This window comes from Simochromis diagramma, unplaced genomic scaffold, assembly GCF_900408965.1.
Source record: "Simochromis diagramma unplaced genomic scaffold, fSimDia1.1 OVJJ01000685.1, whole genome shotgun sequence".
Taxonomy (NCBI): Eukaryota; Metazoa; Chordata; class Actinopteri; order Cichliformes; family Cichlidae; genus Simochromis; species Simochromis diagramma.
This window is the reverse complement of record NW_024387477.1, coordinates 9,077,212-9,104,579: the sequence shown is the minus strand read 5'-3', so window position 1 is coordinate 9,104,579 and position 27,368 is coordinate 9,077,212. Positions and strand designations below refer to the sequence as shown.

Below are 27,368 nucleotides of genomic sequence, written 5' to 3'. Positions count from 1 at the left end.
TTTAATAAATGTTTAATAAATGCATGGGGTCAGGACCAGGCATTTATCTGAATATCGTCAGATTTTCATTGGGGGACATTAGGGACAGCACAAATTGAGCAGTTTGGAGACAAAGAGAGGCAAAGGTGAGATTGTTTGGACACATGCAGAGGTGGGATATATTATACAAAATTATGTTTAAGCTGAGGAAAAAAAGAGGAAGACCTCAGAGGAGGTTCATATGGATGTAGTGAAGGAGTAACTTCTCTTTTACACCAGTGTAATAGAGAAGGATGCTGGGGGACAGGGTGAGATGGTCTCCTGTGGTGACCCCTAAAGGAAGCAGCCAAAAGAAGAAGATTGCTGCAAAGATACACAGCCATAAATATCCCAAAAATATAACTCACAGTTATATTTGTTTATAGATAGAAAGGCACATTTATTAAATTTCTTTTAAACTGTTTAAAGCCTCACTTGGAAGTCTCGTCATTGCCCTTTAATGATGGTTTTGTGGCGATGTAGCACCTCCTAGTGGTCACAATCAACAACAATAACCACAGTGATCCTCATGAAAAATAATTTCAATCACAGAAATACATGTATTCATTAGATGACACATTGTGCGCTTACTCCAAGCTTATTTTCCTGTTTACTGGCAGTATTTTTGTACAATTGAAGACTTAAATTTTAACAACAAATTTACATATGTTATTTTTTGTGATCTTTGTAACAAGTGAATATCCCTGTAAAATAAATCAATAGGTTGTTGAATCAAATTAAATATAAATAATGTAAATAATCGTTTTGATAAAAGTATTTTAACCATTTGCAGTGTAGTTGGGCTGGTCCAGCTATCTCTGGTTAACACTGCGGAAAATCCTGAAAAATAAAGCAGCTATCGTTGAGGTGCTCTGCGGTCCTGTCGCTAGAGGTCGCCGTTTGCGCACACTTTCTCCGTGTCTCCGCAGTGCTGCCTGAATACGAGGAGTGCGTTTGATTGTTGCAGGGCTAAATGGCGGACAGAGCTGGATAGTCGCGTTAACACCGAGGACAAAAACGTTTCGACTGGGTGAATTCCTGGCGTGACCCGGTCCTCAGCCGCGTGTCCCCGGGGTGCAGCGCAATCGTCGAATCGAGCCGTATTGTGCACCGAGCTTAAAGCTGTTTTCCGATCGTACCCTAACCTTAGCTTTCTTGAGTTCCCATCCCAAGCGGAGAAGTTAACACTGTTTATGGTGGCTTACTAGAGGCAGCTAGCCTGTGAGCAAACCATGGAGGACTCTCTTGAATTGATAGGGAAGCGTTTGCTTTTGCTCCTCGACGACGGCAGGTCCGCGAATGGATCCGAGTCGGAGCAGGCTGCCTGGGCCCGGGACTGGCTTCGGGGAACTGTGCGGGCAGTGAGTGTCATCGGCCTGGCCGCCCCGGAGGTTAGCGTCGGGGAGGCGACAACAACAACCACTGCAGCGGGGCTAACGGTCAGTGTTTACATTCAGCTGATGCCGTCCTGCATAGCTAAATACACAACAGTTAACATACATGCACAGTGTACCAGCTGTTTATTATGTGCTCTACATTAGCGAACACATTTTTACCTAGCATTGATGCTACATTTGCTAGTATTTTATGTTAGCTTTTGGACATACTGGTTAGCTCCAAGTCGCAGCCACTGGGGCGCAGCTAAACTCGAGGCCGGGGATTTTTTTTGGCCTTTGCTTTGTTCGCTTTTCAGCTCTCTGACACCCAGCTCCAGTGTTATTCATTAACTATTTAGCACGAATTTGGAAAGCATCGATACGTTAGAGCTAACTAAGGGTTCATTTCACTGAAACAAATCGCCGGCAGTCACAGAGTAACCGTAAAGGTTGATGAGCTTCCACCGTTGGCTGAGGCTTGTCTAGTTAAAGGCCTTACAAGTTCATAAAGGGGCGAACCAGGAATCCCTGCGAGCGTACTCTGCGTCCAGATTATTAAGTATTCACACTGTTGCTCGGGGTGGTAATTAGAATGAATGAATGAAAGTGTAGTGTTGCCGAGCCCAACAATTGGGAGAGTTTTTGAAAACTGGGTGGCGGTGGTTGACCTACATGACAGCTGCACTTTGTAGTCCAAATGCGGGTTATTATAGTAGCATGCATTTGAATTGACATTAATAGATAACACATCGTTTTTTAATTAAACAATTAGCATGAGGATTGCATTTATGACTAATCTGTCTACTTTAATGTTGTTTATCAAGTAATGTAAAAATGTAGTTTTAAGAAAAAAATGCAATCGCTTCCGATGTTTTCTCTTTTTCTTTATTAGAAAAAGCAAGCTACAACAAAAAATGTAGCCCTTAGTCCTCTTTTTTTTGTTTGCTTTTATCTAAAGAGTAGCAATACTACTTATTGACCTTAGGTGTGCATTTCCTAATTGTATGTTGTTGTTTTTTTTTCTTGGGAAATAAATCTTAAACTGAGGAATTTACTTCTTGTGTGAGAACTTGTTCCTGTGCTCTGCCCTTATCGTGCATGTCGATGCATAATTATAAAAACATAATGAAAAACATCTTCTATCCATGTTCGTCTCCTACTCTGATAACCTGCTCCATCAGTGATAAACAAAAGGACTTGGACATGTGGTACTGCACACCCTTTTATGCTTTTAAACCTTGCTGTATGTGTCAAGGGTCTGTCCAGCTTGGAGGGTTTATGCCACCGGTGTTTACTTCTCAGAGCCCCACCATCCAGTGAACATGTAAGGACATGTCAGGAAATCTGAGCTTTGAAAAAATAGGTGGGCTAACTGATCAGTCCAAAAACGTGAAAAGCTTGTTTATGTGCTAACCTTTTTAAAGAGGTGTAGCTGGCAGGTGTGAGTCAGTGGTCTAGTGAAGAAGATGGAGGATAGATTGGTAGTTGTAATGTTTTTTCTTCTTTGTAGGGCAGCGCTCATCCATGATCAGAAAAAAATCCCACTACAATGATTTTTGGTCAATATTAAGTTAACTTTCCAAAGAGCACAGTGTCTTTTAAACATTGAATTTATCTAAACTTTGAGTGTATTTGAACTGAAACCCAAATAAATAAATTAAAACGTGTTGTGAAGGGACACATTTTATCAGTTAGATCCACACTAGACCATATATGCCCTGTAGCCCTGAACCTTTCTACATGTTTCCCACAAGATGTGGATATGAGAACATGTTCGATCAGAAGTGTGATCGGACATAAACGTTCTCTTCCTGTTACAAGGTCTGAGCTAAGTCCGATTGAGCCCATTTGCGAATACAGGTAAGGGTCCAGTGACTTCAATATAGGGTCATATGGGCTAGTTGGGGTCATATTTCAACTAACAACTCAAAAACCATTGCCTCCACTGCAGGTGTTCTCTGGGTGTAGACAGCTGACGAGAGGCCCTAGTTGCACCACGCAGCTGGAAAACCTGCAAGGAAGTCACTAGTAAAGTAACAGAGAGTCAAGCCTTCGTCAGTTGCAGACAGGGGGTTAAGCCAAGAGCCATCCAACACCTTTAGTGTGTGCTGCTGATGGCAGACTGGACCAGGCACCCTGGTAACGTGGAGACAAAGACAGCCGGAGGCAATCGTTAATGATCCTTCCCTAGGTGAACCTGCAGAAACCTTAGTATGGCTTCTCCTTGTTGATCATAGATACTCTTCCTGTCGTCCCAGCTTGATCTGGACTTGAAGGTACACAAGATTTATTAAATAGGCAGGCAAATGAAATTACAATAATGATCCAGCCACTAAGATGACTGATAGTTGTAGATGCCATACAGAAATTTATGAATTTTTGCTTCTTATCATCTAACCATCTGATATGTTTTATCACACGTACTTTCTGATTATCTTATCTCATAGATGTCAGTGCAGACTGTCAGGACCAGATCCTAACAACAAAGAAAGAAGAACGTATGCTCTGGATTCATAAAAAGCAACACCAAATTTAGATTAAGAAGGTTTTGCAACAAGAGGCAGTGGTAGGGTACTCAAAGCTGACTTTGTGGTCGTTCCTGCTTCATTAAATGACATTAGATCCCCTAGGAGCATGGTACTTATATGTGCAAACTTAAAAAGCTAAAACAGTACTAACCACGTTGTTGCAGCTGGTGTTGTGACAAAAACAGATTGTCAGAATAGTGGCAAAAGTGACTAAAATCAAGCAATAAACTAATTTTAGTAAAGTTTCTGCATTCCTGCATTTTAGACCTTTGGCAGTTCATGATTTTAACATATGGCGCTTATTGTATAAATGGAAACAGATGGCCTTTTTGTTGTATCTGGGAGTTTTTCAAAGTCTGTCTGAGAGACTGAGTCTCTTTGCAGTCAGTTTACAAGTGGACAGACTCCTCGCAGTTACCATGAAACTCCAGTGGCTGCGAACCTGCTAGTCCTGGCTGTCCTGTCTTCTGTTTTCCCTACGCACCGGATCGCTTTCCAGGTTGCTGTTGCAGGGGCCCTCTATCATTCAGATAATTCTCCAGAGAGGATGCTTCTTTTGTCACATGTACTCCAACATCACTGTCTTGGACGGCAGGTGGTGATGCTAGACCTTCAGCTGTGGTGGATGCACTACAAGCTCCAGGGCCACAGTAGTTTGGAGCTGCAGTCTAACACTGTGGAGGTGGAGTATAGGTATTTAGTCATTAATGCATATGCACCTGTCTATACAGAGAAACACCGGATTGTGAAGATATCTGATGAAGTTGAGAAGAGACTGGTTTTGGTTGATTTTTATTTTAACTTTTTTAAAGTCATTAATCCTTGACATGTTGGTGATTTTTATTCCTTGTTACCTTTGGAAAAGTAAAACTGAAGAACCATGGAAATCATGGATCACTTACTCGGCACAAATGCTCTCCATATGTGCTGCAGACAAGCAGTTATTACCTGTGATTTATTTGGACCAGTGAAAGCTTTTGACACCGAGATCTGTGGATTTCATAGAGTACTGTATTTGGAAGGCTGCAGATACATGAGACGAGTGCAGCAAAACCTTAAAATCTGAACAATTACTGTAAAGCTTGATGCCACATGGACAAAGTTAGCAAATCTGTTGCCTTTTGCGTGGGATGTACCAAGGTTTTGGAACGTTTTTCCCTGTTGTTTGAGAATGAATTGTCTTGCACAGTGGCAAAACATCACTACCTGGAGGTTAAGCAGTTTGCTTGGTATTGTCTCTGCAAGTTTGCTGCCTTCAGAGTATATGTCCAGGCATCCAAATAAGTACGGCTACATTTCACCTATAAAATTATAGTTCCCTTTCAGTTGATTCACTCGGTACAACACATAAAGTACGGGATTTCATCCCTCCGCGTATGTTAGAAGAGGAAACCTCTGTTTACGTCTTGACTTGTGATGATATGTGCATGATGACAGGGCTGAGTATTTGCTGCCGAGTTATTTGGGCAATCAATCAAAGCCATTAAGGCTTTGATCTGTGGAAGAAGCAAACAGAGGCACTGCGTGACATCATCGCCAGACGTCATACCAAGCCCAAACTAACTAGATCTCACAGTCCTACTGCTCCTCTGCCGCCGGGCAAGAGCAGCACCCACTGCTGCTGTGGGTGAACCTTCAGTGAGAGCGCAGCCTCCAGCTCGAGTTCCACGCCAGTCGGCTTGGAGCAAAGGTCCACATTCAAGCTCCCGGTGAGACCCAACGCCAAGGATGAAAAAGCCTTAGTCCTCCTAGGTGTGGGATTGAGCGGAGAGGGGCTCCAGTGGCAAGGATACAATAAGAGGCGCAGTCCTAGCATCAGTCTTAGAAAGCGTTGTACTTTCCCAGCACCGTCTCCCAAGCACAAAGCCCCTGCACACAAAATGTCTCAGGTTGTAACTCCCAGTTTGGGTGTGTTAAAACATCAGGTGCCGATGTCACATCAAGCGTCCCCACTGTATTTCATTGGTGTGCCCCAATAAAGGTGCATGCAACAAACTGTATGAACTTGCATGTTCCAGTGTTACAATCAATTAAGGATGCTTAGGGCCTCTTTGTTACCGTTTGCAGTTCTGGGCCAAGCCGCCTTGTTTCCGCAGAATTGTAAAAACCTGTGTTTGCAAGGAAGCAGCAGTGATACTAAGGGAGGAAACAAGTGCGCAATTACAGAACAAAACAATACCAATATTCTCCCCTTCGGAGTAAGAAAAAGGTTGGTACAGTTGTTATTTTGTTGTCAGAAAAAAAGGGGGAGAGCTTTGTCCCCTACTCGACCTGTGAGTGTTAAACAAATAGCTACGAACGTGCAAGTTCAAGATGCTGACACTCAAACAGCTTTTGAATGAAGTTGGCCCGCGAGATTGGTTTGCAGCCAGCAGTCTAACAGATGCTTATTTTCATGATGCTATACAAATGAACAACAGGCAGTTTTTGAGGTTTGTATTCGAGGGGGCAGCTTACAAGTACCTGGTGCTGCCATTCGGGCTCTCTCATTCTCTCTTGCAAATTAATGATCAAGAAACTGACCTCACAGCCCACTGTTTATCACTGGTGCTAGTTTCAGTCATTATGCAAATGCACTGCTTAAAAGGTTAGGGGAAACCTTTCCTATTAAAACTGGGTCGTTGCCGATCAGTTTCATAGATAGTGTTAATCAATAACATGATGTAATATTCCCACCCCAAGTGTAAACAAATGTGAGCAGAAGAAGAGACGGTGGGAGTCTGGAAGACTGCAATCTCCATTAAACAGCTATAGTCCTTTGTGAGAAGTGGGAGCTCGGGTGTTCTTATGTTTACTTTGTCACTTTGTGTAGCCGATCATTTGAATGTGAACTTTGGCAACGATCAACCATTGTGCATATTTGCATAAAGTAACAGATGACGGAATAATCATGTCTCTATGAAAATGTTCTTTTTACATTTGTAAAAAAGGTTTTCATTCAAAATCTTTATGTATCCTTCTTTCTTCACTATTCTGTGGGACGAGATTCCTAGTTCCAGAAGCACTGAAGCGTTATCTCAGCATAATACTCCCACCACCATGTTTCACTGGGAGCTTGATGTTCTTTCTCCAAACATAAGCTGAGTGTCTGTGATCAAAAAACTCTAGTTTCATCTCATGTGGCCAAAGGTCACGCTTCCAGTGTGCATAATGTTTCACCAGGTTGTCCTTGTTCTGTACTGTGTGGCAATCTTTGAATTTCTTGATGACACTTCTCACTCCAGTTCTTGACTCTTGGAGCAGCTTTAATAACTTTGTATATCCAGCTCGTGTTTTGTGAGCATCTACAATTCTTTTTCTCCAAAGAAAAATAGCATGACTACTAGGGCTGCCACAAACTATTATTTTGATAGGCGACTAGTCACCGATTATTTTTGCGATTAGTCGACTAATCAGATCATGCATCAGTTGGACGTAAAACGTACAGCTTATTGCACCAGAATATCTGCTCTTATATAACTATCATTAGCTTACAGCTTGAAGTGTTTAAGATATGTGCTAACTAAAAATGAAGACAAGATGATAGTTTATTAAATTTTAATTAAATATATTGTTTCGGTGGAGTTTAATAAACTCAGCCATCTGCTCATTGCTATCTTAAATATAACAGGACACCGGAGTATATTCTCGAGCATCTCACACTTCTGATAATCAGTTGTCTGCTTGACGTTTATTCAGCTGTGTAAAAACTATAACTTTAATCTCAGCCTAACCGATTTACTCAGGAACAAATAAAACACTGAAAAAAGCCAAACAATAACATTTTAAGTTATCTAAGTGACTTATATATCATGTTCAACCTGAGTAGCGAAAGACGGAGGTGGGTTCGAAAACGATTTGCCGGGAGTCCGGTGTTCTCACCGTCTCTAGTGAGCCTTGAACCCCGGATAGCTATCGAGCTGGTGGGTAACAGACATCTCCAAAAACGTCAGAGCGCTTTTGAAAATATGTGATGTCTTGATAAACCGAGCAGATATTTGAAGTTTACACAGCTACATTCTCACCTGAAAATATGTTAAAAGTTTACTTTTTGACCCAGAAAGAATAATAACAGAAATATTAAAACTAAGTAGCTGCCGCCATTGTAGGAAACTGAGCAGGGCCGCGCTATGAATTCTGGGATAGGTTGGGCCACGAAAGATACATCCGACCCATCCTTCAAATCTGGGGAAATGAAGGGCGGATTTGGAGGAGTCTTCGAATTTGAACAGCCTTCGTCGTGTTGCTGTAACGTAATTGGCCTACAAATGCAAGCTCAGGAGTTTGCGGTTCCTGAATTTGAACACAGCCACGATACCGGACACTGCTTCTTCTTCTTCGGGGTTTAACGGCAGCTGGAGTCCTTGTACGTGCAGTGCTGCCATCTTCTATTTCAGTCCATTATTACACTCTTAAATCCTACTACTTATTTCTGCGTCTTTTGGGATCTTAAAAAGCTTCAAACGACACGTCGACTATTAAATTAGTCGTCGACAATTTTGATAGTTGACGTAATCCTGACTAGTCGACTAATCGTGGCAGCCATAATGACTACTATTAAGGCTGATTGTGATGGTAATATCCCGTGTCTGGTTCTGTTTTTGTTTTTCAGAACTAGCAAATACAGTTATGGTTACTGGGGAAAAAGACAAATGAAATTAATACCATTTGGACAGATATGACAGTTTTATTAATCTTGTTCTTGGTATCCACAGCCAGTACTATTTTTCAAGCAGGGCACGTTCATAGTAGAGTAGCACCCAGAACTGCAAGAACTAAAGTGGACTTACCATTTGGTGTTCTTCACTTCTATAGCGAGTGTTGACTGACTCATACTTGTATGGCTGTTATTTACTCTCCAAATCACACATCTTTTTTCAGATTTCTCACTGGGCTGGGCAGCATGGTTAAGGGGACTTTTCCACAGATGATGCATAAAGGAGCAGTTACTGAGTAAATGTGCAGATGTTTTTTTCACTTAGAGAATCCAAACAGCAGCCCGGGGTTTTGAGGGCTAACCTGAAAACATAACAAAAGATATCTCAAGTTTTCCTCTAGCAGTACTCAGCCTCCTTGAAGTTTAAGTTCAATTAAATGTGGATTATACATATTTTACACATATTATACATATAGGTTATATAAACCTGTTGGAGCATGCAGTGATACTTAATACACTTAATTCACAAAACCAAAATACAGTTTAACATCCTGTGATGGTAATATATTAATTAACTTTGTATCAAATTTGATATTTTAATACCTTTTTAAGGAATCAGATTTGCTTTGTTTGTTTAGACTTGTGATTTCCTGAAAGTGTTAGAGTCTGCAGTAATTTCACTTGCTTCATCACTTCACAGTCCTTGTGTGTATGTTCTGGTTGATTTTGCAGGTATTTGTGGAGTTTGAGAATGCTTCGCAGCGCTGTTCTTGGGTGCAGGTGTATGACGAGGGGGTGAAAGCTGTGCTGGTAGAAGACTCCATTGTTTGGGCCCGTCGTAGCGACGTTACCGACACAAGCGGAGCCTCGGCACCAGCCTGGCCTGCTCTGGTGAGTGCTCAGCTGGAAACAAGCAAAACCATTAACCACCCAAATAGTCTGGGCTCCATCTGTGAATGAGGAATAGAGTGAGCTGGACTTAGATTAGATTTATGCTTGGAATGTAAAGTGAATGGAAGTTGGATAACTCTTTTGGTCATTGAAATTCATTTGAAAATAAAGCGTGCACCTGATCCCACACTGGTGTCTCCCGACTCATCGAGAGGAGACAAAAAAAAATTAAAGCGCCATTTACATGTTGCTCACCTTCCGCATCCACACTGGGAGTTATTTTAGTCATTGTTGTACGCTCTGCAGTGCACATTTGCATATAAGTATAATAATGTCCAATCTGAAGGTTACCATCACCTCGTACGTGTTTTGAACAGCTAACACTTGCAGCTGGATATTGGCAATGATAGCTTAATTTCAACAACAAAATGAGTCAATTACTATGGAGTTTGATTCAGTGCTTGATGTTTTACTTGCATAAGATCAAAGCATCCATGTTTAATGTAAATGCATAAAGCACATTATAATTGTATTATTTGTTTCTATATTTCTTTGTGTAATCAGTGTGAGAGTGCTGTTTTCTTATTTATATGAAAATGACTCTACATCAACATTTTGGGACCAATGTATGACAAAGAATTAACAAAAAATGATCTGTACGGTTTGAGTGCAATTGCAAAACATTGTCTACATGCACATTTAAAAAAAACAAAAAAACAAGCAAAATGCTTGCATGTGTTCACGCATGGACTCTTAGTACATACGTATACAACTGGCTTAATGATCACCTTGAGGGCAGACAGGAAAGTCAGCACACCATTAACTGCTTATGTTACTTATCTTCCAGATAGTAAACAGAAGTCAACCGAGGCCAGGTCAATGTGCAGTCTGTTTTACCCTTTCATAGACGTTTTGGTTTTGAATTGGCCAGTTTACTTTACTTACTCGCCACTTCATTAGTTACACCTTCTCTAGTGCCTCCAGAACTGTCCCTAATATTTCATGGCATAGATTCAACAAAGTAATGGTGTCATTCCTGAAATATTCTGGTTCCTATTGGTAGTTGCTACAGATTTGTTGGTTACACATTAGAGCTGCATTAAATCATTGAATACCTTCAATAATCTTAAAAAATGGTTGATGCATTTTTTTTTGGTTCAATGCTTTGGGTTAATCCAACAACTTGGTAGCGCTCAGTTGTCACCATGTAAATGCAAATGTGTCACCCACATTTGTGATTTAAAATATTTAAAATGTTTTTACTGCAGGCCAGTAAAAATATACATGGGCCTGTAAAACTCTAGGCTGCTGACATGGACACTGAATTATTGACATCAACTATTACCATTAATTATTACATCTACACCGTTAGAACGTCTGTTTTCTGCAGTAGAAAATATTGCATTTAAAAGCCCAGCTTCAGTTTTAAAAATGTGGACATGCTTGCTTTTCTTCATTGCAGTCATCATTTACAGACACACGAGCACACACACAGAAAACACATACGCCTGAACACCCACCAGATCTACTACGTCCAGGTGATACAGTACAGTCAGAACTCTTTTTGCCTCCTATTAATGGAAGAACACATTGAAAGAAAGAGTAAAGGCTGTTTTATTCTGTGCCTCAGCTTAGATTGTGTATATACCTTTTTTTTTCTTTTTTTTTTAAATTACTGTTACTTTGGATTTAAGAAATAGTTTTCTTTAAAATATGATTTTAATATGATATCTAAATACAACGAGAGGTTTGAATTGTTTTGGCAGACGTTGTATTCAGTTAAACTATTAAAACATTGGTTTCCATTTTAGAAATTGCAATTAGTAGGGCAGTTTGAAAGATCAGTTTCCTCTCTTTTGAATATTTATCGTTGCTCATTGATATGACAAAGTAATATTCAGTTAAGCAGATAATTGATCGAGCACTCGATAACTAAAACAATTGATAGCTGCAGAACTAATGCATACATCTAATACATCCGTGATGTAAATCTCCTGTTTCACCACATCCCAAAGGTGCTCTATCGGATTGAGATTTGGTGTCTGTCGAGGCCTTTTCAATACAGTGAACTCATTGTCATGTTCAGGAAACCAGTTAGACGTGACTTGAGATTTTTTGACATGGTGTGTTATCCTGCTTGAAGCAGCCATCAGAAGATGGTCACACCGTGGGCATAAAAGGATACAGCTGGTCAGCAACAGTACTCAGGCAGGCTGTGGCATTTAAACGATACTCTGTTGCTATAAGATGATTAGAGTATGCCTAGAAAATATCCCCACACCATTAAACCCAACCCAATAGCCTGCAAGGCAGGAATGATCAATGTCTTCATGCTGTTTATACCAAGTTCTGACCCTGCCGATTGATTTTCCAGCAGAAATTGAGACTCATCAGACCAGGCAACATATTTCCAATCCTTTGTTGTTCAATTTTGGTGAGCCTATGTGAATCGTAGACTCTGTTTCCTGTTCTTAGCTGACAGAAATAAGACCCAAGAGCCTTCTGATGTTGCCCATCTGCGTCAAGGTTCAATGTGTTCTGCATTCAGAGATGCTCTTCTGCATATCTTGGTTCATCAAGTGGGTGTTCAAGTTACTGTTGCCGTCCTATCAAGGAGTCTACAACAGCATGGCGTTTTTACCCAAAGAACTACTGCTCACTGGCAACTTTCTTTTTCAGACCGTTCTCCGGAAGTGCTAGAGATGGTCCTGTGGGTAAATCCCAGTAGATCAGCAGTGTCTGAAATACCCAGTCCAGCCTGTCTGACACCAACAACCAATAACCATGCCTTATTCAGTCAGTTGAATGACCATTTTTCCTCCATTCTGATGCTCAGTTTGAACTTAAGGAGGTTGTATTAACCATGTCTGCACACCTAAATGCACCGAGTTGCTGATTATACCAAATATAGTGGCAAGTAACTGGTGGTGGACTATTAGACTGATCTACAAAATTGTATAACATACAAAAAAAATGCATAAATGCATACTTTTGTTACTCCTTTTGGTTGTTGAACTGAATAAACCTAATGTAAGTTCTCGCCCTGTATTTATCTCATTACATGCTCTCGCCTTTTCCACAGACTTTCCGCTCTCTGGTGGACAGAGTTGGTTTAGGATCCTTGGTTCCTGTAGAGTATTTTGGAAACAAGAATTTTGAGTTCCTGCCCGACAACAAAACTGTCCAAAGGTTTGAGGTATACAAAAATTCTAGCGTTTGTTAAAGAAGTTTGCGAACTTGTATATCAAACAGTACCAACAACATTTTGTGATTTAGCGTCTGGTGTTTTCTATTTCATGCAATCATTAAACAGATTGACTATTTATCACTCAGGATACATGTTAATGTCACTGACATGTTTAAATGTAAAACAATTGAATTATTTTCTGTTTTCATTAAGTGCTTCTTACTTAATAATCTAGGGTGAAGCTGCATACATGTTTTGTTCTACATTTCAGCTCTACTGCGAGCGCTGCTTCAGATCAGTTTGGTTTCTGTCCTTTTGCAGGTTGATAAAGATGTTAGACACCCTCTGCTGTTGGAGCAGCCATCTCTGCAGGCTGCCATCTCCAGCTGGCGTACTGACTTTGAACTGCAGGAGATATTCAGGAAGGGTAAGTTTCAACCTTCACCAGTTTCCTTTATCTCGATTTCACATCTGGGACGTGGTACATACCAAAACAATTAAGGGTGTTTGTCACATAATTAAAATTGAAAGGAGTCCTAATCAGTGGCACTTACTTAAGTTAAGCCTATTAATTGCTGGTTATGATTTATTTGATGTTCTTAAACGTGGCGTTTGGGTGGCTTTGTAGTTTAGTGATTTACACGTTTGGTACAACAGCAACTCAGACAAGCACATTGGCACACAGCTGCTTGGGTTAATTAGCTTCCCACTGACTAGCTAATCGGTGGCATGCAGTCTGTTTTCAGATGACCTCAGATCAGTTTGAACCTCGGCTGAGTAGGTACTAAAAAAGTACCAGGTACCACCACCTACTGGAAAATCCTTAAAGTTGAGTCAAGCCAATCTGACCTCAGTAGGTACTAGTGGAAATGGGCTATAACAGTGCAGACAACTATTCCTATGAAGCGATACCTTTGCTGCAATTTGTTTAGTGCAAATTATAGTGGAAGGCCTAAATATTATGCCGCCCTCCTCTGTATTTTTCACATTTTACAAAGTCCTCTATTGGGCTGGTCTCTTTCACAGAGCGGATCTGGCCCTCAGGTTGGACACTGTCACCCGTATTGTTAGAGGAATGAAGGAATTTGAGTTCAGAATAAAAACCATCTGTGTTTTATTTAAAAGCAACATGTCTGTCTGGCAGATTTAAATGACATGTGAGGGATGTAGATTTAATTCTCTCAAGTCCTGTTTTCCCATTGTACCTGTCCTCAGGTTCATACACTATTCAAGGACGCAAAGTTCGTGTGTACCAGCCGGAGTTTGAAGAGTGCTGGGCCACTGGACTGGTCTCACAGCACGACCCTATCTCTCACATTATGGAGATTACCTTGGATAAGGTAATGTTTATGTTTTGCCTAAATAAATTCTACTGTTCATGGTGTAAATAAATGTTACTTAATGACTACACTTTTTCTTCTTTTTTCTTGCGCTGCAGGGAGAAGAAAATCAGATGGTTGATCCTCGTGTGATACACGTCATGCTGACAGAGGAGGAGGTAGGGTTGTTTCAGTAGTCGATATCCGTCAAACTCTCCTCATGCTGTGTGCTGTATGTTTAGTTAATAAGTCATTTGAGATTTAGATTTTTAATTATTTCTGGATATTTTCTGCCTTTAGCTTGGCAAGAATGGGCGGCGAAGGAAGGACAGCGAAACAATGAAAGGGGACAGCGGACGCAGACGCAGGACTGCCTCAGAAGGTGAGGATGACTTGAACTTGAAACGGTTTAAAGGAGCAGCAGATACCGGAGCGGACGCACAAAACTGCGGCGACACCAGCAAAACTGCAGTGGACGCGATGGGGATTTGGACTGGAGACTCTGGTGAAAGAGTCAGCAGCACAACCAAAAATGGAAGCTCTTCAGATGGAACCTTTCCTCAGGGCCGAGGTTCGCCCCCAACAATTAATTCCTCGCTCCAGATGGACCAGTCAAACGCTAGTTCTCCTCGCTATCCCGGCCACATCAAAGAAAACGGTCGCGCAGTCGCCACGCAGGGAGCAGCAGACTCGACCACCACCATTACACCCACTCCTCCTCCCCTCAAACCAGCCCCTTCCCCCTTTTCCACTGCGTCTTTTCCCTCACTAGGCCAGATGCCAGTCTTGGTTCCTGGAGCACCAGCCCCCAAGGCCTCCTCATCCCCCCAGCTCGAACGAGAGGAGGGCAACCAGGCAGCTTATTCCAAAACAGCTGCTCTTGTTTCCCCAGGACCTGTCACCATTTCTTGGTCACAAGACAGCGTTCCCAGTGTTTCGCTTTCAGCTTCTGTGGGTTTTAGCTCTAAAACTTCTAACTGGGGAAGCCAGACGGAGGTAAAACCAATGATGTAACAAGTACCATTAATACTGTATACACATTTCCAACAAATTGCTCTTTGCAATCTGTTATCTCTATTATTTGACTTAACCGTGTTGTGTTTCTGTTCCTCAGGGATCTAAAACTGCATCAGGCTTTCGTTTGTCCCAAGCTGGACCTACTGCTCCTGTATTTGGAGATGTTACCTCACAGACCAACGGAGCTCCTACCACTACCACAGCCTCTCAGGATGCTCCCAAGCCTTTTGGCTTCAGTTTTGGTGGAGCAAAGACTGAGGCTCAGCCTAAGCCAGACCAGAACCTGTTTTTCCAGTGCATGTCGCAGAAGTCTGTCACCAGCCTAAATCTAACTGCTGATCAGACCCAATCCAAGGACACCAATTACTTTACTGCAGTGTCTGAGAGCCTGAGTAAAGAGCCTCCAAGCCTTTTCAAGCCAGCAGCCCCCACTGAAGGGCTGAAAAAGCCTGAGCAGCCTAAAGTGCCTGAGGTCCAGCAAACGGGAAATGGTGTGTTCAACAAATCATCATCACCCTTCCAGGGCATGGGGGGCTCTCCAGGAGGACGGAGCTCTGGCTTAAATGTGGGTGGTCCAGCAGTGTCCTCTGGAGCCCAAAGTGCTTCTAAAAAGAACAGTAATAATGGAAGTTCAGTAGTTGGCTTAGGGCTGCAGTCTGGTTTTAATTCTGCAGAGAGTCACCAGAACCTTTTTCTACAGAACTCCAAGGAGTCTGCTAATCCATTTTTGGCATACGGGGAAAAATCCTCCCTCACAGCTTTCGTTGGCCTAACTGGGTCCGAGCCACAGTCCATGGGTCCTGCGCTGGACAGCAAGCCGAACCTGTTCACTATGGCAGAGCCACCTAAGGGGATTCTGTCTTCTCCTTTCCCAGCATCGTCAGCAGCTGCTTCAACCAGCACTTCCCCCTCTCCGACACCAGCCTCATCTCAGACGTTACAAAGTGAAGGGACTGAGACAAAGGAGGAGCAAGATGTTAGCGAGATTCCATCATCCACCTCAGACTGCCCGATGTTTGGAAACGCTGGCCCTGGCGGAATGGAGGAGGTGCCCGTGCCCTTCGACCAGAGCCAGTCTCAGAAGTTTAGCTTGGAAGACAGAGGCCAGTCATCTAAACATGACTCCGAGTCCAGCAGCAACAGTGACCTCTCAGATCTGAGTGATAATGAAGAGGGCCTGGAGAAAGGTCAAATCCCAGGAGGACCTTCTGTTTCTGCCAAGGATGGAGCCATCATGCAGAAAAATAAGGTCCAGGGGGCCGCTAAGAGCCGTCCACGTAACAAGCCTTTCAAAGGTAAGACTTGTCCACTTCCCACTTTTTAAAATGGTGATAAACAAGCTTACCAAGAGAGGTAACACTAAACTCTCTTTTCCAGTGGGTCAGTCTGTACTTAAAGATCAGAGCAAGGTGCGTCGTCTAAAGCAGTCTGGTGAGTCCTTTCTTCAAGATGGCTCCTGCATCAATGTGGCCCCTCACTTGCACAAGTGCCGCGAATGCCGCCTGGAGCGTTATCGGAAATATCGGAATACGGGCGAAGAGAGCGACGACGATGATGATCCGAATGTAGCCTGTCGTTTTTTCCACTTCAGAAGGTATGGATCACGCAGCTTTGTCTTTCTTTATAATTTTATTTATGTATTTCTTTATTTTTGAAAAAAAAAGTGTGTTTTGACCTTAATGTTTTACTCTTTTTGCTCGTGACTAGGCTGGCTTTCACTCGTAAAGGTGTGCTGCGTGTGGAAGGTTTCTTAAGTCCCCAGCAGAGTGATTCTATGGCCATGGGACTGTGGCTACCTGTGCCCGCTGTCCATGAGGGCCTCGACCTCGACACATCCAAGTACATCCTGGCCAATGTGGGAGATCAGTTTTGTCAGTTGGTGATGTCTGAGAAGGAGGCCATGATGATGGTGGAGCCTCACCGTAAGTATAAAGACATCTCTCCAAGCTCATGTTTTCTCATTAGAGTTTTGTTTGCCACGAGTCTAAATCGCTTATTTTTTGATTGTCCTGCAGAGAAAGTGGCCTGGAAACGTGCCGTGCGAGGCGTCAGAGAAATGTGCGATGTGTGTGAGACCACCCTGTTCAACATCCACTGGGTCTGTCGTAAATGTGGGTTTGGAGTGTGTCTGGACTGCTACCGGCTTCGCAGGAACAGGCCAAGGGAGGGTGAGTCACTGCAGTGATATTAGAGTAACTTTAGGGCTGTTTAGTGTGTCTTATTTTATTCCTTATTTAGCTTATTGTGTTGGAAATACATGGTTGACTTTATTCTTTCCTTCAGATGTAGACGAAACTCCGGAGGATGAAGTTTTCTCTTGGTTGAAGTGTGCCAAAGGCCAACCTCACGAGCCACAAAACCTCATGCCTACACAAATTATACCTGGAACAGGTAACATGTACATTATGATCAACTCCCCCATCGCAGGAACATTAAATGTTACCCGTGATCAAATATTGCTACAGTAAAAGGTGTGATGATCGTACTGTCCTTCTCTTCCAGCTCTTTACAATATAGGAGACATGGTGCACTCAGCAAGAGGCAAGTGGGGTATTAAAGCCAACTGTCCCTGTGCCAATCGACACACTAAGCCTCTAGTGCGCCCTACTGCCCCAAATGGGATTTCACAGGTACAGTTTTACAACTTTACGAGCTTTCTTTTCTCATGTCTACACTTTGAAAGCTCCTAAACTGACGACTCTATCTTGTTATGTGTGTCTCAGCAGTCCACACCGGGCAGTGGGGGTGTCCTCGCAGGTGCAACCTCTGGTACTGGCATCACTCCAAAATCAGAGGGAGAAACATCAGCAATCAAAACAGAAACCACACAGACACCAGTATCGTCAGACAGTGGGGGTGGAGAAAGTGTGGGCAGTACCAGTACCTCCACCAGTGGTACGTCCTCCCCCTGTAACCTCACACAGTCCTCTGTCAAGGAGTCGCGCTCATCAGGAGAAGGCAACAGCTCTGCTCTGCACTGGCTGGCAGACTTGGCCACACAGAAAGCCAAGGATGACACAAAGGGTAAGTAAGAAGTGGGTTACAAGTGTTGAGTGTGTAAAATCTTAGTGCATGAAAAAGATTACATCAACCTAGGATCTGAATAACGTCGCTCCTTCCTCCCATCTTTCTCCAGACTCCGGTTCGCTTCGCTCCATAATGAGTCGAGACAGTCGACCTCCCTTCGGCCTGGACTCCCTCAGTGCTCTGTCAAAGCCTTCTGCTTCTAGCCCTAAGCTATTTAACAGCCTTTTACTGGGCTCCACCATGGCCCAGTCTAAACCTGAGGGATCCAGTCTCCGGGACCTGCTCAACTCCGGACCAGGAAAACTGCCCCAAGGCCCTGGAGAGAGTGGGGTACCATTCCCCTCTGTTTTTACCTCAGCAGGCGTAAGTAAAATGTTTTCATTTTTCCATATGATGATATAGTGTTGATCAATTTTTTTTCAAACGTATGTATCAACACAAAAACTTCAGCTAAGTTTCTGAACTTGAAATTATACTTCAAGTCCATTTTAAATATGGAAATTTAGATGCTGAAAACAGGAATACAATTTGTTGTATTTTAGCAAGCAACAGATTTCTGAAGTGCACAAGTTGTGGAGTAAATCATTAAAAAATTACCACCATCTACTGATTCTTTGTAAATTTTAGTGTATAAACTACTGAAACTGTACTCCTTCAACAATAGTATCGGCTAGCTATGAATAAAACTACATAGCTGGGTAACCCAAAATCTTTATGTGACCTGACAGAGTGACAAGCTGAAGAGCAGCCTTCCAAACTTCCTGGATCACATCATCGCCTCAGTTGTGGAGACCAAGAAGGCCGAGGGCCGTCGCACCGGGGCCTCTGAAGGCGGAGAACTCGGAGCGTTAGGGTCTCGCAAAGACGGCGTAATGGGCCTTAGCGTTTTGGAGCCACATACCTCACACTCCTGGCTCTGTGATGGCCGACTCCTTTGCCTACAGGATCCCAGCAACAGCAACAACTGGAAGATCTTCAGAGAGTGCTGGAAGCAGGGACAGGTAAGAATTATGATTAGCATAACTTCATCTTTCATCCAATTCTTTGATTTTTGTGTTAAAATTATGCAGAGATGGATGTTACTGAGCTATGGGTTGAAATTTTATTGCATTGATTGATGTAACTCACCCATTACTGTCTGATTACCTCTGCTTTGTGGCCAGCCTGTGTTGGTGTCAGGGATACATAAACGTCTGAAGACTGAGTTGTGGCGGCCTGATGCTTTCAGCGAGGAGTTTGGAGACCAGGACGTAGACCTGGTCAATTGTAGAAATTGTGCTATTATCTCTGATGTAAAGGTGCGAGAGTTCTGGGATGGCTTTGAGGTTATTTCCAGTGAGTATCCAAACTCTCTTTTTCCTCAATTATTTTATTTGTTACTTGGATCCATGAGATCACCAATTATTGTATCTAGCATGTTTTTCTCTGATGCTGGACAGATGTCACTAAATGTGTTTTTTTATGAATGCAGAGCGACTGCAAGATGCCGATGGCCTGCCCATGGTGTTAAAATTAAAGGACTGGCCTCCAGGTGAAGACTTCAGGGACATGATGCCCACACGGTGAGGAACACAAACATTTACAGAGAAAGCGTCGCAGTGATGTTCTGCGGTTGTTTGCTCATACACATAGAGGACATAGAGGAGCTAACTGATTTTATCTCTTCTTTGTATTTTCATGCTTTGCAGCTGTAAATTCTGCCTGTTTGTATTTATGTAAGGTCTGTTATTGATGGGAATGTCTCTTGTACCTTTCCCAGGTTTGACGATTTAATGGACAACCTCCCTTTGCCCGAGTACACAAAAAGAGACGGTCGTCTAAATCTCGCTTCGCGCCTCCCTAACTTTTTTGTGCGTCCTGACCTTGGACCGAAGATGTACAACGCTTATGGTAAGAACGTCTGATGGAATTATTTCGTCTTTCTCTCCTTATGTGCGATATAATTTATTCTTTTCCCTCTATTTTAACCTGCAGGCTTAATATCGACTGAAGACCGGAAGGTGGGAACCACTAACCTCCACCTGGATGTGTCTGATGCGGTCAACGTCATGGTCTATGTTGGCATCCCTCACGGAGAAGACAACCAGGAGGAAGGTTGGTAGACTTAAACACACTTTGTCTCCTTTTTTGCTTTCTGTCTTCAACAAACTCATTGAAGATCAGGATTGTTTAATTTAACCGATTTCCAATAAAATGAACCAAATAGGAGCTAAAAATTTTACCTCTGTGGTCTCTCCGTAAATGGAAGAGAGTCACATTAGTGCTCCGACGCTGTTGCCTCTGCTGCTCTTTTGATTTAAGAAGGGACAGTGTACATTAGCTGGTATGACTCCATCATGTAAATAACCCCGAACATCCAGATTTAGCACTACAGGTCAGATATCTGGAGTCTCTGTCAGATTTATGGCTTAAAAGTAAACGTGCAAAACCATATAAGCAAAGAGAAACTTAATCAGCTTTAGTAATAAGTGGGAATAAGCTTTAAATGTCAGGGTTTTGTTTTATTTTCCAGACTTGTGACAGTGAGATTTACACGTATATCTGTTCCTGATAGTAAAAATGTGTTACTGTAATATATGAATGTTTTTGAAATCCATCCTGACTTCCAAAAACACAAATTTTTGTAATGTGAGAGTATTTCTGTAACAATATTACACACCTTGCACACTAAAGCCATATTATCCTGTGAAGCATTAAGTGGAGTACAAGTTAACGAACTTTCTTCTTGAAACACTTCATCACTCATTCCTCACTTTATCGCTCTTGAACAACCTTGTCAGTTTTTCCACAACCTCATCCTAAACATTATAGCTACACTGTTTTAGTTGTCTTGGCTTGGACTATGATAAGACCCTTCAGTGGGTCTTGCTCATTTACATTGTGGCAAAATTTCTCATTCACAGAGGCAGAAATCTCTGGACGCAAAGGTCTGTAGACTTTCAGTTGTATAAATTGAGTAGCATGCCCTTCTTCTTGACTAACTCCCCTTCTTCACTCCTCCACTCCATCCTTCTGTTATCTGTGCCGTAGGGGCCAGAGCACTGGGAACCGTCTGCTAGTTTCTGCTGCTGCATTTTTGTACGCTTTTTTCCAGATTTCTGTGTAAATACACGCTTTATTAAACTAAGTAACCACATATGGCATTTAAATTTTCTGCATTGCTGCTCTCTGGAGATCCGTGTTTTTTGTTTTATTTTCCTTCTGTGTATTTTCAGTGTTGGGTTAGATAAATGTGACACATTTGGTTGGAGATTTGGTAGTTTTGGGTGCACTGTGCTCTGGTCCTTACCCCGTGGGAGAAAAGTTTGAATGAAGGGCATCTAGATTTGGCATTACCTGTTCCCCTCTGCAGGCTTCTTTTCACTCATCTGAGTGACTCTGATGCTCCTGCACACACGCAATTAGGGATAAGTAGGAAATGTAGGAAACTACATTTTCCTGTAGTGTGCTTATCTAATATTCTTAATTAGTTAATGAGGTTTTAAACTTATACAAAGACATAAGTGAGTAGTAGAGGGAAGAGATTTGTTATGCTTTATTGAGCAAAGTTAGCAAAAAAGAACATTAGGAATAGAACCTCCACATCCAGCTGGTGATTTATCTTTCAAAAGTTAATTATGCTGAAATTACTACTTTCTTTTTAAGTTGTATATATTTTTCACCCTTTCCACTTCCTGGGTCACCACCAGGAAGTGGAAAGGGTGCAGTCAGGAAAGCCACTGTGTGCAGGATAAAACTGGATGGGTTATTGTGCTTTAGTTTCCCAGCTTTTTCAATGTTCAGTGGAAAAGTTTAGGAAGAATCAGCCGGATGTTTCTTTTCATTTTGAAGCATTAAAGCACCTAAAACTTTTATTAGGATTTATTTTATTGCACTGTGATTACAGTCCAAAGAATATTACTCTAATGAGCACATCATTATTAGTAAGTCGGTTTAAGACAAATCCTTAGTATCCTTCCTTTTATACATAAAGACCCCAACAACATAAACATAAAAGGACTGTTGTAGCCTAGGAGCTGAACTTATAGCTGTAAAGAAGTTATTTATGATGGACTAGAGAAAAAAAACTGCAGTCGTACACGGGCACGTTTATTACAGCTGAATGCAAACACGTTTAGATTTCAATGAGAAACTTTGACCACAGCCAGGTTTTTGGTGAGGGAAAGATGAAAGTCCACTGACGCGACGGATTTTATTACACGCGTTTGTTTCGATTCGTGTTAATGAATCAAAGGTCTGTCAGTATTATGGGGAGAGTCCAGTGGACTCTTATTAAGGCAGTAGTTTTAGATGCTGTGTAAGTCAGCAGTAGGCTGTGAATGTTTATGTGTCATAAATGTGATTGTGTAGTCTGCAGCTTGTCCTGTCCTTTGCCCCAGTAGTTCTCAACTGGTCTGACCACAGCATCTACATTTTCAGTAGCGACATATTTCCAAAAAAAGTAGTTAGTAGTTAGGAAATGTACAATGCTTTCATGCACTAGAAACATAGTTTATTAAATATAATAATAATAATAATAATAATAATAATAATAATAATAAAGATTTGGATCTCAATAATATGAATGCTTAAGCCGCATTTATATTAATTACCGTATTTTCTCAAGTGAAAACCTTTATTCAGCTAAAAGGAGCGCCTCCAATAATGCCTGGGGGACGTGATCAGCATGAAGAAATTAGCCTGTCTGGGTTCTCTTGTATTATTGTATGCCTTTAAAATCAAAGTGTTTTTGTGCACTGCAACACTAAAGAGCTTTTAATTTGAAGTACAATAATGCACTAACTTTAAAAAAGTATTCCTAATGAGACAAGACCAAAAATATATTTTTAAAAAAACAAACAAGACATTAGAAAGTAAACCTGCCTCTTGATACAGACCTGCTTCAGCAGTTGAGGTACATAAAAGTCATGGTCAGTATTTGAGGAAATACGGTGGTCACAGTTCATTGAAAACCCATGAGCACACAGGCCTGCTGCTTGGCATGCTTGTGTCATGGAAGATGCAGATTCTGAGCTTTTAGTGCACTTCAGAATAAAACTCTTACAGCATTGATGTCCTCTTAGGTCATTTGTCACCAGTTGAGAACTACATCCCTGCACCGTTTCTGCCAAGAAAAAGTCTGTGATGGATGTATATGAATGAAATTGTTCTATTTAAAGAAAAAATATGTAGATTTAGCACTTCCAATCACTGTCCCAGCACTTAGCTTAGTCATTCATGGAAATGGAATAGAGTAAAACACAGTAGTGTTTAAAGTGCTGTGGAAAAATTTAACAATCACAGTGCAAAAGCTAATTTAAAAAGGCCACTAAAAGTCAAATAAACTAACTTCTCTTACAGCTGTTCTAGAGACAGTGCTGATTACAACTGTTGTTTGTTTATGTTTGGTCTCCAGAGGTCTTGACCACCATTGAGGAGGGTGATGTGGATGAAATGACGAAGAGGAGGGTGCACGAGGGAAAGGAGAAGCCTGGAGCTCTCTGGCACATCTATGCTGCCAAGGACGCAGAGAAAATCAGGGAGCTGCTTCGCAAGGTCAGCAAGCCGGCAGATCTGTTTCAGGCTGGCTTGTCGCTAACTGTAGCCGTAACATTTTGTAACCATAAACTGTGAGGACAGGATTGTCATTGGATAAATAAAACTGGGGTAGAACGATAGCTTGATTTCTGCAGAAGATGATTAAAGTTCACAAACAAAAATTAGCCAGCCGGGGAACTTTTACTTAAAAGCTCATTCTTTCTAAGCAATGGCTTGTCCTGACCTTTCGCAGGTGGGAGAAGAACAAGGTCAAGAGAACCCGCCAGATCACGACCCGATTCATGACCAGAGCTGGTACCTGGACCAGGTGCTCCGCCGCAGGCTCTACGAAGAATATGGTGTCCAGGGTTGGGCCATTGTACAGTTCTTAGGAGATGCTGTATTTATCCCTGCTGGAGCTCCCCACCAGGTCAGACTGTTTTTATATGAAAAGTGGAGCTGTACACATACCCTGTGATTCAACAGACCTGCTTGTTTTTTGTGATTTTTCTCACACCTCCATGAACACATTTGTCCTTTCTGCACACTCAGGTGCACAACCTGTACAGCTGTATCAAGGTGGCGGAGGACTTTGTGTCTCCCGAGCATGTGAGGCACTGTTTCAGGCTGACCCAGGAGTTCAGACACCTGTCCACTACTCACACAAACCATGAAGATAAACTCCAGGTGGGTGTGTTTTTCCTCTCAGTGTGTAGTTTTACGTCTTATTTGGATGGTTTATACTAGAGGATGATGTTTGCTTGTGTCGCTTGAAGCTGTAGGCTATAGTTTACTTAACTCTGTGTTTACAGTTTTATGATCTTTTTATTGGAACAAAGAGTTTATTAGTTGCTGACAGTTATTTAAAAACTATAAAATTAAGATTGGTTACCAGTATGTTATCTATAAACTGGGGCTGAAACCTGAGAAGCATTATAAAGTGTTAAAAATTGAAGGGTTTAAAGAAACGGGCACAATTTATATTGTTCACCTTTCATAAACTCTTGTGTCTGTTTTGTTAACCCTTGTGTATATATACACACTCAGCGGACACTTCATTAGTTACACCTGGCTGGTAATGGTGTTGTCTTTAGATTAGTTTTAATTTTTCATGGCATAGATTCAACAAGGTGCTGGAAACATTCCTCAGATTTTCATTCACATTGACATGACAGCATCACACAGTTTCTACATCCATGATGGGAATCTTCTGTTCTACCACATCAGGTGCTCTATTGGATTGGGATCTGTTAACTGTGGAGGTTGTTTGAGTGCAGTGAACTCTTGGTTATGTTTGAAAAACCTGTTTGAGAGGATTAGTGCTTTGTGAGATTGCTTCAGTGTTGCTCAGCTAGTACTGAGTGGCTTAAAGTTGGATGGATCCATGTTTTCATGCTCTTTGAAATTCCGACTTTTTTCAGACCCGTTCCCTGTAAGCCCAGGAGATTGTTGTGTGGGAAAATCCCAGCAGATAAATGTTTAAAGTCACCTAAATCACCTTTCTTGCCCATTCAGATACTCAGTTTGACCATGTCTACACACGTAGCTCCACTGAATTACTGCCATGTAATTGGCTGATTGGATATTTGCATTAACCAGCAGCTGAACAGGTGTAACAAAGTGATCAGTGAGTGTATACACTGTTACAAAGGTGGATGTTTATATTAGAGGCCATTCTTCACTATAACGCAGCAGCATGTTTATAGAGTTCTCACTGGGAAAAGCTGATTGTTCTGTCTCTGTTTTATAGTCAAACACAGCACAGCGTGTGTTTACATATAACAATGCTATGTTTTTGTTAAATAAAAGGAAAAGCACGATGATACTGTTCAAAGTAAGATAATAAAAGAACTTTTTTTTTTCCTCACAGCAGCATTGAAAAGTTATCATTTCTTATCGGTGTGAGGCGTTTTGTGTCTGGTGTTGTCTCACCACTGTTTTGTTGTATTTTTTACCCTCAGGTGAAGAACATCATCTATCACGCAGTGAAGGACGCCATTGGGACGCTGAAGGCCCACGAATCCAAACTAACGCGCCCTTACTCGTCTCCTCAAACCGCTGGCCTCTGAAGACCACTCCACTACATGCACACAGCGCATACATTTCATACCTACATAAACAAGTACCAGCTGCACAGCGCAGAGTACAGAGATAGTGTAGGTTGTTTTGGGGGCAGTGAAGGTTTTAGTTTGGGAAGACTGTACATTTGATTAGATGGGGAGGGACGAATCAGCGCTTCGATGAAGGAAGTCCTTTATCGCTGTTACACAGTACGCTCAAACTTGTCTAGTTGTTTTCCTTTTTGTTTTTTCTGATTTTGGTTAACTCTGTATTTAAGGTCAGTGTGTTTGTTCTGTTTTCATTGTACATGTAAGACGTGAGAGTAAGGGAGGTAAAAGCTGACGTGCCTTTGAAGCAGAGGTTCAGCTACAATATAAGCAACTGACAAAAATGTGAGTACTGGGCTAACTTTCCTATTTTGATGACATTGATATTATCTTTCTTCAATAGGAGCAAGGTTAACCTGTTTTTTGTAGATTTTTTTTTTCTGTTTAAGTTTTTAAACAGCTGATTGTTTCTGCCCTCTGTGGCTGAAATGAATTTGTGAAAACAGCCAGTCAAGGGAAGCAGACCAAAGTTTTGTATTTTTAGTTTTCTTATTTCACTTTTAGAGTAAGAAGTCTTTTTTTTTTTTTTTTTATACACCACAAGGTAATAATTGGTTGGGTGGGGCTTCAAAGGAGGGCCGTTTTTTTTTCACTTGTCTTTGTCATGTGGGCTGAATGAACTGCAGACTTCCAACATGGTTCAAGAATCACAATTGCAGCCGAACAGAACTACTGGCCATTAACATTGTATCAATATATATATTGATCTAGCAGTCTGTTTGATTTTTCACAATAAAATTTACAAAAACTGCTGCTTCTGATTTTTTATTTTATTTTTTAACCCATCACCTCTACCCATGCACCGCTAAGATGTAAATGGTATTAAAATACAAGTTTGCTGGTATCTGATTGCCTGTTTGGTCAAACATCCCAAAACAGAGATGCAGTTCACAGTTATGCTGTGCTCTGCAAAAGTCTTGAGTCACCCATTTCTTTATAATTTGCTGGGAAAATGTAAATCGGGTGCAGTGATACTAAGTATTCTTCAGGAATACTTCTCCAGGCTTCTTATACAACATTCAGAGATGCCTTTTGTTTCGTTCTCTGTCATGATGATCCCACACTGCTTCAATAATGTTGAGGTTTAGGGCTTTGGGGAGGCCAATCCATGACTGATAGTTCTATTGTATGTCTTTACTGCATTGGCAGTATGTTTGCATTGGCTGAAGTGCAGTCCCAAACCAGTCCTTGTTTGACTTGAAAGATGCAACATTGGTAGATCCCTTGTAAATGTTTCATATGTTAGTTTTAAGTGGCTTAATTGAAAACAACACAAACATTCCTCTGACAATGGTCGGGTACAAGGACTGGATTGAAAATCGCTAAAGAAGCAGCCACTTTCAAAAGAAAAACTTTGAAAGACCCACGGGAAGTCTGGTTCCTTAGAGACAAAATATAAAGTAATCAGTGGTACTCTACAGGCTACTTACTTTTTGATAAGTTAACCACTCAGTTTTCTGCTTAACTGAGTAACTGTTATCAAATGTTTAAACTCAGTATCTTGTGGGACTGTGTTTACATCTTTAAGTCTTCAGAGAAATGTTGAATCCCTCTCTTATGAGCCTAAATCATTTATCCACAGATCGGTCTCATGGACATAAAAAATAATGATCATAAAAAGGAGACCAGCACTGTGTGGGTTTTCACTAGGATAAACCTGGTATGACTGTGCTCGGCTTTGGTC

The 27,368-nt window shown here is 41.6% G+C and overlaps 1 protein-coding gene and 1 long non-coding RNA gene across 4 annotated transcripts; both read left to right on the top strand.

Annotated features, from left to right (window-relative positions):
* The first annotated feature begins 911 nt into the window (after positions 1 to 911).
* Positions 912 to 26,437, top strand: kdm3b (lysine (K)-specific demethylase 3B). 3 transcript variants are annotated; one of them, XM_040015184.1, is made up of 25 exons: positions 912 to 1,457; positions 9,291 to 9,449; positions 12,532 to 12,645; positions 12,958 to 13,063; positions 13,852 to 13,976; positions 14,075 to 14,134; positions 14,256 to 14,951; positions 15,070 to 16,267; positions 16,350 to 16,566; positions 16,680 to 16,894; positions 16,988 to 17,140; positions 17,256 to 17,363; positions 17,475 to 17,602; positions 17,699 to 17,996; positions 18,109 to 18,362; positions 18,728 to 19,000; positions 19,163 to 19,334; positions 19,471 to 19,561; positions 19,759 to 19,889; positions 19,974 to 20,093; positions 20,903 to 20,926; positions 23,395 to 23,534; positions 23,770 to 23,946; positions 24,069 to 24,203; positions 25,478 to 26,437. In XM_040015184.1, the coding sequence occupies exons 1-25, from the start codon at positions 1,251 to 1,253 to the stop codon at positions 25,583 to 25,585; spliced, it is 5,409 nt and encodes a 1,802-aa protein (XP_039871118.1). In that variant the 5' UTR covers positions 912 to 1,250; the 3' UTR covers positions 25,586 to 26,437. The 3 variants fall into 3 exon arrangements, with proteins under 3 accessions (XP_039871118.1, XP_039871120.1, XP_039871117.1); XM_040015183.1 differs by having other exon boundaries at positions 913 to 1,457; positions 17,696 to 17,996; XM_040015186.1 differs by lacking the exon at positions 20,903 to 20,926 and having other exon boundaries at positions 17,696 to 17,996.
* Positions 2,277 to 7,017, top strand: LOC120723623. The gene is made up of 2 exons (XR_005693795.1): positions 2,277 to 3,670; positions 3,842 to 7,017. It is a non-coding gene; the product is annotated as an uncharacterized LOC120723623 (long non-coding RNA).
* Positions 26,438 to 27,368: the final 931 nt, after the last annotated feature.